The following is a 13,133-nucleotide window of genomic DNA, read 5'->3' on the forward strand; positions in this document are numbered from 1 at the left end:
AAGAGCAAAGAACCAAGAAACTTGAGTTTTAAGATAAACACTCAAAACCAATAAAGAAAACTACAAATTTGATAGATCATAAGCCATGAAAAGATAAAAAAAGATGGGTTTTAGAATGAAATTTCAACTGCTTACCCTCTTTCTTGTCCAGAAACTCAGATTAAGGTTGAATTAATACATGTATATATATATATATATATATTTCAAAAAAAACCCAAGAACATATTAATTTAAAATATATTATACAGTGCAATTTGGACAATCTAACTCCAAAATATATAGTATATATATAAATAAATAACTATAAAAGTATAAATCGTAAATATTAAAAATATTTTTTCACAGTATATATGATATATAATAATATAATTAAGTCAAAAACTATTCAATATTGGACTCATTTCGAAGGTATTGACGAGACGATTATAATGGTGTAACTTGTTGAAATAAAAATGTATTTTTTAAACATATTTTAATTGATATACAATTATGTATGTTAATTTGATAAAAGTTTAAAATGCAACATTTAAAAGTAAATGACGTAAAGTAAATTAATTAATTAATTATAGGGGTATAAAGTATAAATTTAAAATTATAATTTTAAAAAAATCGGTTGTGAGAGGGTAAATGTATGTGAGGAGAGGAGGGGGTGAAAAAATGAAAAAGTAAGTATAAATGGTATTTTCGTCATTTAAAAATTTAAGATTTTAAGACTTTTACTAAATTTGGTTAATAAGATAATATAGATATAAATAAAAAACTAAAATATATAAAAAAAATTATAATTAAAATAATCTGAGCACTCTTTAAGTAATATAATATAGATACTTATACTTGTGAGATTAAATTGTAAAAATGAAAGAGAGAGAGAGAGAGTATAAATGGTGGGAGGGTAGCGCATTGACAAACATTTTCCTCCATCATCTGTCGTCAACGTTTTCACTTTATCTTGCCTGCTCAAAACCCTTTGCTTGTATTCAATCTGGTTCTCCTAGGATTTTTGGAAAGGTTAGGGTTTCCATCTCGTAATTGGAACACATCATCCGCATCATTTCGATTTTTCATGGAGGCGGCCACCGTCGCTGTCGCACCACGAGGCATTTCTATGCCCATGCCCTCGTCTCGCAAAGAACGGCGTGTTGTTTCTGATCATCCTCTTCAAAACCCTGGTAACGAGGTACGCCTTCTCCCATTGCGCTCTCCTTTTTCCCTTTACCGTTATTAGGGTTTTGGATTGTTTCCTTCTAGTCATAATGTGCATGAGGTTGATTTTACACCCAGGATTTGGACAATTCAAAGTTGGTGCAAGGTGATGAGAGACTGATATACGAGGTAAATATGTCTTCTCTCGTGCTCCTGTTTTCGAGGTTTTTCTCCCGTCCCTTCTCTCGGTGCGTGTTTTATTTACTTACCACAACCAACGTAGAAAATACATAAGTGTGATTTCGTTGATTGTTAAGGTGCAGCAGGGTAGAGAATCGCTAGATCTAGACTTCTTTTCAGTCACTGTTGCCGGTGGTTCGGATCATGAACTGCGTCTTGATGATGTTGTCAAACAAAGGGAACAACTTCAGGATTTAGAGGCTCGTCTTATAGCAAAGTTCAGAAGTCCTGCTGATGCAGGAGCGCTTTGATTCTCAAATCAAGGAGCATATTGCTGCCAACCTTAAACTCCAGGTGTGTAATTCCTAATTTCTTTGTCCATAAGTTATGTTCCCTATCACATGAATTTGTACTTAGTGTGTGGTGTATCAGGAGCAATTACATGAAAGGGAAAACAGCATACAGGACTTGCATAGGACTTTGGAAGATAAAGATAAAGAGCTACATGCAAATAGATTAGACCATGAAGCGGTTTGTACTTGATGATTTGATCTGGACGGTTTTCATATGGTGCTGAACTAATTCACCTTGTTATTAACATATTACATACATATAATTGTTGTTATCCATTGTTACAGGCATGGGCTAAAGAGGACCTCTTAGGAGAACAGAACAAAGAATTGGCAACGTTTAGGTTTGTCTTTACATCTTAATGCCATTTGTTTCTTCCTAATTCTTACATCAGACTTTTGGCTCTTCAAAACAACTCTAGGATTTATTTTTCCTGACCTTGTCAACTTCTAAACTGCAGTTACTTGATCCTTTTTTGTTAGGCATTTAATGAGGCTAGCTGAAACTCCTGTTTCAGGCTGGTCATGTATAGCTTGGATTGCTTATTTTCCTGTTCATCAATTTTTTTTATTTTCGAGATAGCAGGGAATGTATTTACCTTGCATAAAGTATTGATCATGATCATTTACCTATTGTTTTTTTTATGTTACTTGTACACAAGCCAGTGTTTTGCACGTGTAAATCTTATACAAAGTCTTGTCGCCAATGATCCCAATTGGCTTTACTAATTTGAATGCATGGGGAAGGTAGTTTTTTTCCCCTCTTTTGGAGAAGTAGCTAAATTCACAGTAAGACAAGCCTCAACAAGGCATATTTCCACTCTTATGTCTTATAAGGCCAATTATCCCCTGCCTGGGTTGCCTTTCCTTGCAAACCACTTAGTTTTCTTGAACAACTATTTTGGTTTGTTATCGCTAGTCGTTACTTTTACATTTCACAGATTTGGGTATTTGATGTTTGATGATTTTAAATCCAGTCATGTGCTTTTGCAGGAGAGAGTGTGATAATTCTGAAGCAGAAGAAAAGGATCAACAGTTAATTGAAATGCAGGAGCAGGTACTTGTGTGTCTCTAGAGTCTGGTGTTCTTAGCCTCTTTATTTGGTTGATGTCCTCTCCTTTATATCTTAACTTTAGTTGAAGGCCTAAGGAGAATTTCCTTTGGGTGGTTGATCAAATCACCCCAGCCAGACATGGCAAGAATAGTTTCTGGTTGCAGTATGGACTAGCAGCCTTTGAAAGCTCTTTTTGACTTTTCTCTTTTAAAATGATTTTGCTCTCTTTCAGCACAGGGTTGCTCAAGAAACCATCATATATAAAGATGAACAGATAAGGGAGGCGCAAGCTTGGATAACACGTGCTCAAGAGATGGATGTCTTGCAGTCAACTACAAATCACTCGCTGCAAGCTGAATTGCGAGAGCACATGGAACTGTATAACTTGGTTGTCAGAGACAGGTTGTTAAGTTACAGAAGTGACAAATTGATAGTTAAATTTTACACAGATGCCACTTGTCAATTGTTCGTCTCATTGTATTTCACATCATTGAAAATTTCTTTAACATTTGAATGGACCCTTGAAAGTCGCTCTTCTATATTCTGCTTGGCTGTCAGTGCCATGTTTCTTTTTGAGTGGATTTTTTTTAGTAATATTCATGTTGATCTGTGACAGTTTGCTGAAATGCAACAGCTTCAGCATGAGTTTTCTGAGGCAAGGGGAAGGAGTGACACATACTCTGATGATGAACGGGCTACCCAAAAGAATCTAAAGGATGCTTTTCATTTCTGGCATATCAAAGGAAGTGAACAGGAGAGTAGTGGGGGAAGCTCGCCTGCTGATTTTTCGAAGGGGTCTTCAAAATCGGAATGCAGAAATCATTTCATCATTTGCTTCAACTGGGAGTGCATCTACACAGGTAAGAGTTGCTCTTTGCTGTGTTATATTGCCTATTAGACACATGTACCTGTCTGTTTTAGTTTTCTTTCTATTGTCAAAAGGTGAGTCGTGATGAAATATCTGAGTCTGTAAAATGCATGTTCCAGTGTAGTTAGTTTGTTAGTTCTTTTTTCTGCTGTAGCAACATGGTTTTTAACATACACCACCAATGTCAAACCTTTAGTGTTTAACTAGGATATGCTGAAAATGGAACCAACAAATTTGAAAGAGACAAATGTCTATGGTTGCAGAACATGAATAGCCTCTATGTACACCCTCCTATTGTGTCTATGGTTGTAAAAATCCTTCTATGCTTCTCTCATGTGAGTCTAGGCTCACCACTACTTTTTCTTGCGTCTTTCTCTTGGCACAAAATTTGTGTTCTTACCTCTGCATTTTAAGGTTTTGTTGGTGATGACTGAACGATCTCAGGTGATGTTGTCTCGGTTTCTCAACTCGATGCCATCATGACCATTTTCTGGATATGTCATTTATAATTCTACGTGTCATTGTGTGCCAACACCCTTGCCTCAACATTCACTTTTCTGTTAGTCATCTTGTCTAGAGGCTGTTTTGCTTTGTCACCTGTTAGGTTGTAAGTCTGATTTGCACCCAATGAAATACGCCCTTCATGTTTAATGGAACATTAGATTTAATAATTGATAATTGAGCTAGGCAATTACGAAGTTGCCTATCAGACCTCTTTTTGAATTGCATGACATCTTTTGGACCCCAAGGTATTGTTTATCGGTGTTCATGTTGTGCACATGGGGTCGGTTATCTATTAAGTGAATGTTTTGAAGACTTGAGCATAATTTTATCAAGCTTGAATTTTGTAATATAGAAATTATCATATATACCAGCAGGTAAGAAATTGGTATGCTCTTCTGTTCCTGCTGGTACTGATGAATGCATGACATGAATTGCTAAACATGCATGTACCCATGTAAGTTTTGACAGCTTTGCTGTTGGGATTATGTTTTTAATAATTTCTTTTTGTTGCTATTGTCTTTTTGGTTGTTACTATATACCAACTAGATGGCAGGCTTGTTGTCTCTCTGGTTTAACCACATCTAAACATGTTGTATGTGGCATGTTTTCAGACCAACCAATTCCCTGCTTCTCAAATGGGCCAATCATTACATGGAATGTCAACTTTTCTTCCGCCAGGACAACTGACAGCTGCATCCATATGTTATGCATCAACAGGGAGTACCCCAAAATGTGAATGCACATCTTGTTCATTCTCATGTTGGCCAGTTCCATTCCATACCTACAGATTCTTCTCTCGAAAGCTGGCAAAATCAACAGGTGTGGGCAAATATAATCTGCCTGTCTAAAACAATTATCTGATTTTCTTGTCTGTTTTTATGTTTTTAAGGCTTTATCAGATGGTTTCCATATTTCAAACCATGACCACCACCCGTCTCAAAGTGATCAGAATTTGTTGAGATCATAAACCAACAATTATCTGATTATTCTGATGTTCATATCAGTCAAGGAACGGAATCCCATTCTGTGGTTCCATCACCAAATGCTGGAGGACCCATCACCAAATCACATCAATTTCTTCAGGTTCACGAGTCAATAGACAATACGTACACTGGAGAACCCCAATCACAGCAGATCTTGCAACATATTTCTTCTCAATTTCGGGGATCTATTAACTTGAATCATTCTGATCATGACAATGAGCATGTTAGTATTAACTTATTTTTTGTGATGCTGGTAGCATATGCATTTTCCAACCAGACTGTTATGTTCTAGTATTTTGATTTTCTGTCTGGATTACTTTTGGAGAACGATGCAAACGCTTCTTCTAATCTTGGAGGTGAGGCTCAAAGTCCAACTACAGATAATATCAGTCCTCCTACGAATGCAACTGAATCTATTCGTAGTTTAGCGAATCCATGAAGAATAAAATAACAGGCACCCCAATTTCCGATGGCTTTTTGTTGGTATTGGGCAGCGTAGGTCATCGATAGTTGGGAAGATTGCCGAGACAGTTCTTGATGAAGAATCTTTGCTTGCTTGTGTTGTTCGAACAATACCACCAACTCCGCTGGAAGAATAGGAATTAGCGATACAGTTAGTGTCAAATGTCTGTATGTTCATGTGTTCTTCAGGCACACATGACAGTCAAGGCTTGTAACAACATATCTACCCACTGTTCATAGGGTCATCTTTTGTCACATGAAAAAATATTTGTGTTGTATGGCAGCTTCTGAATAGGCTGAACAAAATGCTTTCCCCTCTAAATTGGGCTGATTACTAGACGAAGTTTGGAGAACTTGATGATTTCCTGGCAGTTCATGCTGAAGTGAGTTCTTATTTTTGGCCTGTTGAGTTCATTTTTTTCTATTTAATCGGTCATATTTCCTTCATCCTTTAAAAGTAATATTCCACACTAATTGCAATATCTCATTTTCTCTTGCACAATTTAAAGCTCTTAGTCATTGTTAGAGAAGCATTTCTGATAGTGAATTATCATCACTTGATTTTATTGACTATTAAGTCTAAAAATTAATTGAATACTGGCTCTTTTTTTTTTGTCAAAATTTGACTAAATTAATAGGCATGTAGCCAGATCTCATTTTATGTTTCAGTTGTTTTTCATTGAAAGGGACCATATTCAGGTTTGAGAGGGTGCACAAGAAATTATTGCTGCCATGGCAGCTCATGTGAAGGTTCGTGCTGCCGCTGTTGCAGCAGCAGCTGCTGCAATGACTTCTAAGTCATCCTACTGCCTTCAGTTGCCGTCACTCCAATTTCCCAATCATGTCTGAAGAAGGTCTCATCCATCAATTTAAGTTCTGTGAAGGCCAAAAGCAGGTTCATTGAGACAACTATTGGGAATGCAGAATCAACTTTCTAGGTGTTTCATCTAATGCTGTGGGAAGCATATCAAGTGTGAGAATTCTTAGCAAGCACAATGATCAAATGGACCTTAATGCCCAGAAATTAGTCATCACCAGACTTCTGTACACCTGGCAAATGGTACGTGGAGAACAATTGCCAACAGAAGTGGTGTAGGCAGTTCTCAAAGTAAGGCTATCAACCGTGTTTCTGGAAGCAGCTGGAAGGTGAGATTTCTAGGACCTCAAAAGGATTTATTTTTGTATCATTCTGTTTATGACGATGAAGCTTATTATGGCTGCTTTCACGTGACAGATCTGGTGGGGCTTTGCCGAATTCAGAAGATGTAAGTAGAAAGTTCAAACTTTTGTTAAATATACAGTAATGTCATATTTGACAACAAGATTGTCGTTTCTTTATTAGTCATGGGATTATAGTGGGGATGAATACCTTGGAAAAAGGACCCATGATGTTGCTGTTGCTGTTGCTTTCTTATGATATTTGGGAAAAAAAACACTTTTCATTGAAGTATGGCCTTGCTTGTATGTTTTCACATGCAAGCAAGGGGCTGCTTACCAATGGTAACCGGGTAAAAGTCACCAGCCTCAATTAACTTAGGACCGAGAATCTTTACCCGGTGAGGGTGGTGACTCTTACATGCATAGTGCTTATTGGATAAGAGAGGCTTACTAATAATACCATTTTGATGACCGGGAATCTTTCCCTATAAGGTGAGGGTACCAAAGGGCCATTGTCTGAGTAGTAACCGATAAACTCACCTTCTTGGGTTCAAGTCTCACCATTAAAAAAGGTAAGCGTGGGTGGTGAGTGTTTAATTATTGAAGTCTGGCCGAAAGCTGGAACAGTTTATTTATGTTTGGAGTCTCATGCTTGTACTATGTACACAATGAATTCATGTATGCACCCTCAACGATAAGCAGAGATGATTTTGAAAATGGAATGTAGAAGTAATATAGATGAAAAAGAAAGGCGGGTTTTGATGGTAGATTGAAGTGTTTGTATGTTTGGATGAACAGGAGACATTCTGGATGGTGATGCGAAATTTGGTGAAGACATTAGATGAAATAATCTCTTTTGTAGGTTTTATTTATTTATTATATTAGGTGGGATTGGATTGGATTGGATGGTGCTAGTATGCTATAAAACAGTAGATGACATTGACAAGGAGTGAGAGATTGAAGCAATCTAAACTAAACTGAAGTGAAGTGGTTAAGATGAATGAGAAAGTGAAGGGCATCGTTTCTGGTTGGAATGGCTAGTCATTTAATTTGCTTATGTAAATAGTCAGCAGAGAGTGTATTTGGAAGTAAATATGGAACTTTTAAGTAAAAGAAGCTGAAAACATGTGCGGATAAGACGAATAGAGATGTTAACGATACTAAAGTTAAATATAATAATAAAAGAAGGAAGGGAGTTGTAGTTTTCATGAGTAGAAGAGGGGGACCGTCCTATCTAATAAGACCATATTCTCTGAATTTGTAATAAAAAATAATATATATCTGAATTGTTAAAGAAAGGGTGAGGGTGTGGGTGTTGTTTCCTTAGCGGTGGTATCATTGGGAAAGGAATGAGGGGGGCACAAATCCCTTTGTTTCCCGGGCATCAGACACCTGTAGCTTCCCTGTTTATCAAAGTACCATCTTCTTCAATCTATGTTAAATATAGTATTTATGTTTATCTTGTAACTTTGATTGAAATTAAACACTCCGCATGATTGGATTCACACAAAATCAAATTAATTATTCTCTAATGTAAGTGTTGCTTTTGATTTGTATTTAAAACTTGTTAATCCCTTTGTATTTTAAAATGAATATTGTATTGTGAATAGAAAGTTGGTTTGAAAAGGAAAACAAGTTGGTGATGCGTAAGGTATATGTGTTGAATTTAGGGGAAGATGACGTTTGAGGCAAATAAATTTGTACAGCGACCCTCATCATCATCACCAGCTAATACCTGATATATAATATTGATTTTGAAAGAGAGACGGAGATGGAGGTGCAGGTGCAGGTTGAGGTTGATCCAAACAAAACGGTGGTCCCGGACCCACCATCCCTTGAAACGAGGTAATGGGGTGCAGCTCCAGTGATAATGATCATCATCCCTCTCTCTCCCTTATTTCTACCTCTTTCTGCTTTCTTCCTTCTTTCTTTTACTCCTAAGCCTCTGTTGACATTTTTAATTCCTCAACCGCCTTCAAATTCCAAGGTAAAATCTATTTATTTATTAATTAATATAAAGCTTCTTCCTTTTTCCCAAAGTCAATTCATCACCCTCTCTTTCTTCTTCGTTTTCATTTTGATTCTGATTCTGATTCTGTTTCTGTTTCTGTTTCTACAGACAGGAGGAGGTTGTATAATAATGGCTGCAACATTGGGGTTTCCATTTACAGCTGCTCAGTGGAAGGAACTTGAAAGACAAGCAATGATCTACAAGTACATGGTCGCTTCTGTTCCTGTTCCTTACCAACTTCTCTTACCCATCATCCAAAATCTCCCTCCTGCTGCTGCTGCTGCTGCTTCTGCTTCCCGCTCTCCATGTAATAATAAATAATATTCTCATTTTTCATCTTTATGTATGTGTGTGTGTATATATATATATATATATATATATATATATATACTGAACTTAAATAAATAAAACCCGTCATGTTTTACAGTGGTGAGCCAGCTACGGTATTCAACCAAACAAGATCTAGAGCCCGGCAGGTGTAAGAGAACGGACGGCAAGAAATGGAGGTGCTCAAGAGATGTGGCACCTAATCAGAAATACTGTGACCGCCATATGCACAGAGGCCGTCCCCGTTCAAGAAAGCATGTGGAACTTTCCAAGAATCCTTCTCCTTCCTCTTCCTTGCTTCCCAACAAGACTCCATCACTTCACTCCAACCCTTGCAAAGTTGCCGGATCTACGATTTTACCTTCTGTCACCCAACCTTCATTGTTTCTTGATGATATGCAATCCAATAAAAGGTCGGTCTGTTTTTATTTATTTATTATTAATCCTCGACTCTAGGTTCTTCTTTTGGGTTTTTATTCAATTTTTTCTGAAATGTAATTTTTAGGGGTTCGGATTGGAGCACGGAACAACAATGGCGACAGATTATGCAGACAAGTCGTTCCATTTTCAATGATGATTTTGGGGAAGAGCAGCCATCTTTTACGGATTTTGGGACTTCCCACGATTATCTCCTCTCTGAAACCCCAAGAAGAGATTTTATTGATGCTTGGTCGACCAACAAATCCACTGTGATTAAGGATTCATCTGGGGATCTTTCGCCATCGGCTCTAGATCTGTCTATGGCTATGGCTTTGGGGAACAATGGATTCGGTGAATTGGGCGTTTGCAAAGTTTCAGGCTTGGTTAGCCCTGTTTCTTGTGGCGGTGGTCCACTGGCCGAGGTGTTGCGACCAAGTTTGGTGGGTGTTTGTTCAATCCCAACTTCTCCAGCAGGGTCGTCCCCATCTGGGGTTTTACAGAGAACAATGCCATCAGTCTCCGATAGTAGTGTCTGTAATAGCGCAATTGTTGCAGCTTCTTCAACACCGACAGACATTGTGGCGTTCCAATGGTTCACTTGAAAAATTTAATCCACTTTTTTGCAAGTTCAACAATGTTTGTTTCGTGTTGTTTTTTGTTGTGGAGTGTAGATTTTTGTGGGCAAAAGAAATAAGATGTTGAGAGGGTAAGCAAAGAAATAAAGGTTTAGTGTTTGGAAAGGAAAGGATGGTCCCTTGTTTCAATTGTTGGTTGGATGTGGTCCAGTTTCTGTCCGGAAAAGATATGGAGATCTTCCTGCAAGTATAATATTAATGCCCCCACTCACACCCTCCCTCCCATGGATTCTTATTCTTGACTTGTATTAGAGGTGTCGTAACAAATACTAAGGGCATTCTTGGTAAGCAAGTGAAGTGATTCTTTTCTTTTCATCTTTTTCTTTTCTTACACAGCTGTGTTGTGTGTTGCTGTTGCTGTCCATCTCAAAAGGAAACTGTGTGTAGAGCCTGCCCTAAACACAACATATGTGAGTAGTAGTACTTGTTGGAGTGAAACTTTTTCACCAACCCAACCCAAGTAACAAGTCATTTTGTTAAGTAAAAGAGACGGACAAGATTAGGTCTGAACCAACAATCTATTATTTATTATACAAGTAAATCAGTCATTTGTTAATGGCATGATATATGAGGTTGAGCCACCTTCTTTTTAGTTTAGACTTTGTGATCTCGTATCATATGTTGCAAGCCTAAATCCAATGTAGTCATTCTAAATGGCCCACCAACGCTTGAGATTGCTCATACTTGTTATCCCATTAATATTTCTTTACATATATGTATATTATTCAATTAGATTAAGTGATACTGAATCAGTAGAATCTGTTTTGACATTATAAGTCATTGCTAATTAAACACAAACAAATTATACCAAGATAAAAATAGTTGCAAGTAAGTGGGTTCTTGAACCTAAATACAAACAATTCATCTAAACCACCTGCTCTCTTCACTCATTGAAGGCCTCCCGGATTCGGATTCGGATTCGTTTCTCTCTTTGCAACTACATATACTTAACCTTCTCTCACTCATCAACTTCTCCTCCACTTCGCTTCCATCCGAATTCATGTATTTTTTATGAGATACATTATTGAAACACAGTCGTTTCCTTGCACATGACGTGCTTTTCTTCACATCTGTGCTCCACTTGCTCTGCCTTGGTGAAGTAATTCTTGCCATGGCTGATTCTGTGGCAGACATGTAACTTGGCAAGCTATGTCTTTTCCCTGATATTCGTGATGATGGAGATGGAGATGAAGAAGAGGCATGTGGTTGATTTTGTGATGTTTTGCAGCTTGGAGATAAGGAACGACGTTGACATCTTCTACTCATGTCCCATTCCCAGTCTTGGTCAAACTCCTGGTATGTATGTATGTATATTCATTTTCACCGCAATCTATAACATGAGTCATTGAAGATACTATCTATTATCATGTATATATATGTGAAGTAAATTAAAAGTTGCAGATGAAACCTGATGATGATGAGCAGCTAGTTGAGTTTTCTGTAACATCGCTTGGATCTCCTCCATCCACCGCTCGGCGCTCCTTTTCCTGGTCTACAAACATATGTATATTGAAAAACTTAATTAATTATGATTAATAATTGTAGCATTAGTAATTAGTTAATTAATAATTATAGATATAGAAAAGAAAATTAAGTAGGTAGAAATGAAGTTGTTACATGGATGGAGTTGTGATCTGAGATCTGGTTTCTACGGTGGTGAGAGAGTCGAGCTTGGACACGGATGTTTACCCTCTTCCTTACGTTATGACCTCTTACCAACGCTTGTAGCTTCACCACCCCCTTAAGTGCCTCAAGAGCTCTCCTTGCCTAAGTAAATCACTAGTGTTATTTCTCAAAAATTGATAATTATAAATTCATAGCCTATATTATATACCAGGTATCCTCTGAAGAGCGTCTGAATAACAAGAGCAGCAGCATTGTGTTTTTGATCTTCAGATGTAGAATAGTGGGAGTGGGAGATGGGATCTGTTTGAGGAATGGGGTTAATGATGGATTCATGGTGAAGTATTATGGTGGTGGTTTCATCAAGGCCACTTTTCTTGAAAATCCATCTTCGCTTGCTTCTCTTCTGCACATATATACATACATATGATTATTAGTAGTAATAAATGAATGGAAGATGGAAGATGGCAAATGCATAAAAAGGGTTGCCTGATGATTTGGTTTGATCATCTCATTCTTGGGTGTGTGTTTGGTAAAAGCCTTTTTGACAGCATCTAACCAGGAGGAGTTCCGTCGATCGTTCCTTGCCATACCATACCATACCATATATTATTTACTATGTCGTCTAGCTGAAGACAATGCTAAGCTATATATATATATCTGAAGTTATATATATATATATATATATATATATATATATATCATATGATAGTTAAAGAAATGAATGAATTAAGATTCCATGACTACTCCATTGATGGAGAGTTGGTGTGTCAGAATGTTGGTGGAGAGCAGAGCATCTGAAAGTAAGCATATATGTCATCTCGATAAACGTAGAAAGCTGCATGCATATCATCATTAATTTCACTTTTATTAATTAATTAATTAGCTCAAGGTAAGAAATTGATTAATGATATGCATTTATAGAAACTTTTGACTCTAAAATGGTGGTGTTTAATAAGACAAATGAAAGATAGCTTTCATGACCCACTACTTACTACTTACTTTAATCATTCTGCTAAAGCACTCTTCCACTCTCTTTTGCTTTGTATTGTATTTTCTAAACATAGGATCCTCCACTTTACTTTTCCATTTATTTATATATATATTTATATAGCACCTAATTAAAAATTGAATGATGGATCATTAAACATCAAAGTGTAAGAATAACTATTGACTGTAAAATAATCCATAAATTATATTTTACAATGAAAACTGATCTAATGATTTTCTTTAATTATAATTGATCCAAAAATAGCTATCTTTCATTTTTACCATAACTTTGATTCATACCGAAACCCAACTATGTATTATTAATTATGTATTATTGAAGTGTTTTGAAGTGGTCAGTTAGTTTTGCTGAATAAAAGGTCTTCTACCTGTTTTGTAGGGGATATTTATTTTGAATTGGTATCAGA

General features: G+C 36.8%; 3 protein-coding genes across 9 annotated transcripts; 2 read left to right on the forward strand and 1 right to left on the reverse strand.

The window, feature by feature from the left end:
• Positions 1 to 953: 953 nt before the first annotated feature.
• LOC112503182 lies at positions 954 to 8,502 on the forward strand. Of its 7 annotated transcripts, XR_003067874.1 has the most exons (11): positions 954 to 1,177; positions 1,282 to 1,332; positions 1,461 to 1,677; positions 1,756 to 1,854; positions 1,962 to 2,017; positions 2,667 to 2,730; positions 2,960 to 3,129; positions 3,344 to 3,587; positions 4,711 to 6,690; positions 6,779 to 6,809; positions 8,373 to 8,502. XR_003067874.1 is itself a non-coding variant. In XM_025107251.1 (8 exons), the coding sequence occupies exons 3-8, from the start codon at positions 1,618 to 1,620 to the stop codon at positions 3,438 to 3,440; spliced, it is 546 nt and encodes a 181-aa protein (XP_024963019.1). In that variant the 5' UTR covers positions 954 to 1,177; positions 1,282 to 1,332; positions 1,461 to 1,617; the 3' UTR covers positions 3,441 to 4,411. The 7 variants fall into 7 exon arrangements, 5 of the variants coding, with proteins under 5 accessions (XP_024963019.1, XP_024963016.1, XP_024963015.1 ...); XR_003067875.1 differs by lacking the exons at positions 6,779 to 6,809; positions 8,373 to 8,502 and having other exon boundaries at positions 4,711 to 5,927; positions 6,244 to 6,259; XM_025107251.1 differs by lacking the exons at positions 4,711 to 6,690; positions 6,779 to 6,809; positions 8,373 to 8,502 and having other exon boundaries at positions 3,344 to 4,411.
• Positions 8,503 to 8,553: 51 nt separating this feature from the next.
• LOC112503180 (growth-regulating factor 7-like) lies at positions 8,554 to 10,193 on the forward strand. The gene is made up of 4 exons (XM_025107245.1): positions 8,554 to 8,689; positions 8,822 to 9,020; positions 9,141 to 9,453; positions 9,546 to 10,193. The coding sequence occupies exons 1-4, from the start codon at positions 8,573 to 8,575 to the stop codon at positions 10,060 to 10,062; spliced, it is 1,146 nt and encodes a 381-aa protein (XP_024963013.1). The 5' UTR covers positions 8,554 to 8,572; the 3' UTR covers positions 10,063 to 10,193.
• Positions 10,194 to 10,551: 358 nt separating this feature from the next.
• On the reverse strand, positions 10,552 to 12,314 carry LOC112503181. Its single transcript, XM_025107246.1, has 5 exons — positions 12,208 to 12,314; positions 11,930 to 12,124; positions 11,713 to 11,862; positions 11,504 to 11,587; positions 10,552 to 11,388 (listed from the first exon to the last, which is right to left on the reverse strand). Exons 1-5 carry the CDS (start codon positions 12,307 to 12,309, stop codon positions 10,957 to 10,959), a joined length of 963 nt encoding a protein of 320 aa, XP_024963014.1. The 5' UTR covers positions 12,310 to 12,314; the 3' UTR covers positions 10,552 to 10,956.
• Between the last annotated feature and the right edge of the window lie 819 nt (positions 12,315 to 13,133).

The sequence above is a fragment of the Cynara cardunculus genome, unplaced genomic scaffold (assembly GCF_001531365.2).
Source record: "Cynara cardunculus var. scolymus isolate 2C unplaced genomic scaffold, CcrdV1 Un_Scaffold_2661, whole genome shotgun sequence".
NCBI classification, from domain to species: domain Eukaryota; kingdom Viridiplantae; phylum Streptophyta; class Magnoliopsida; order Asterales; family Asteraceae; genus Cynara; species Cynara cardunculus.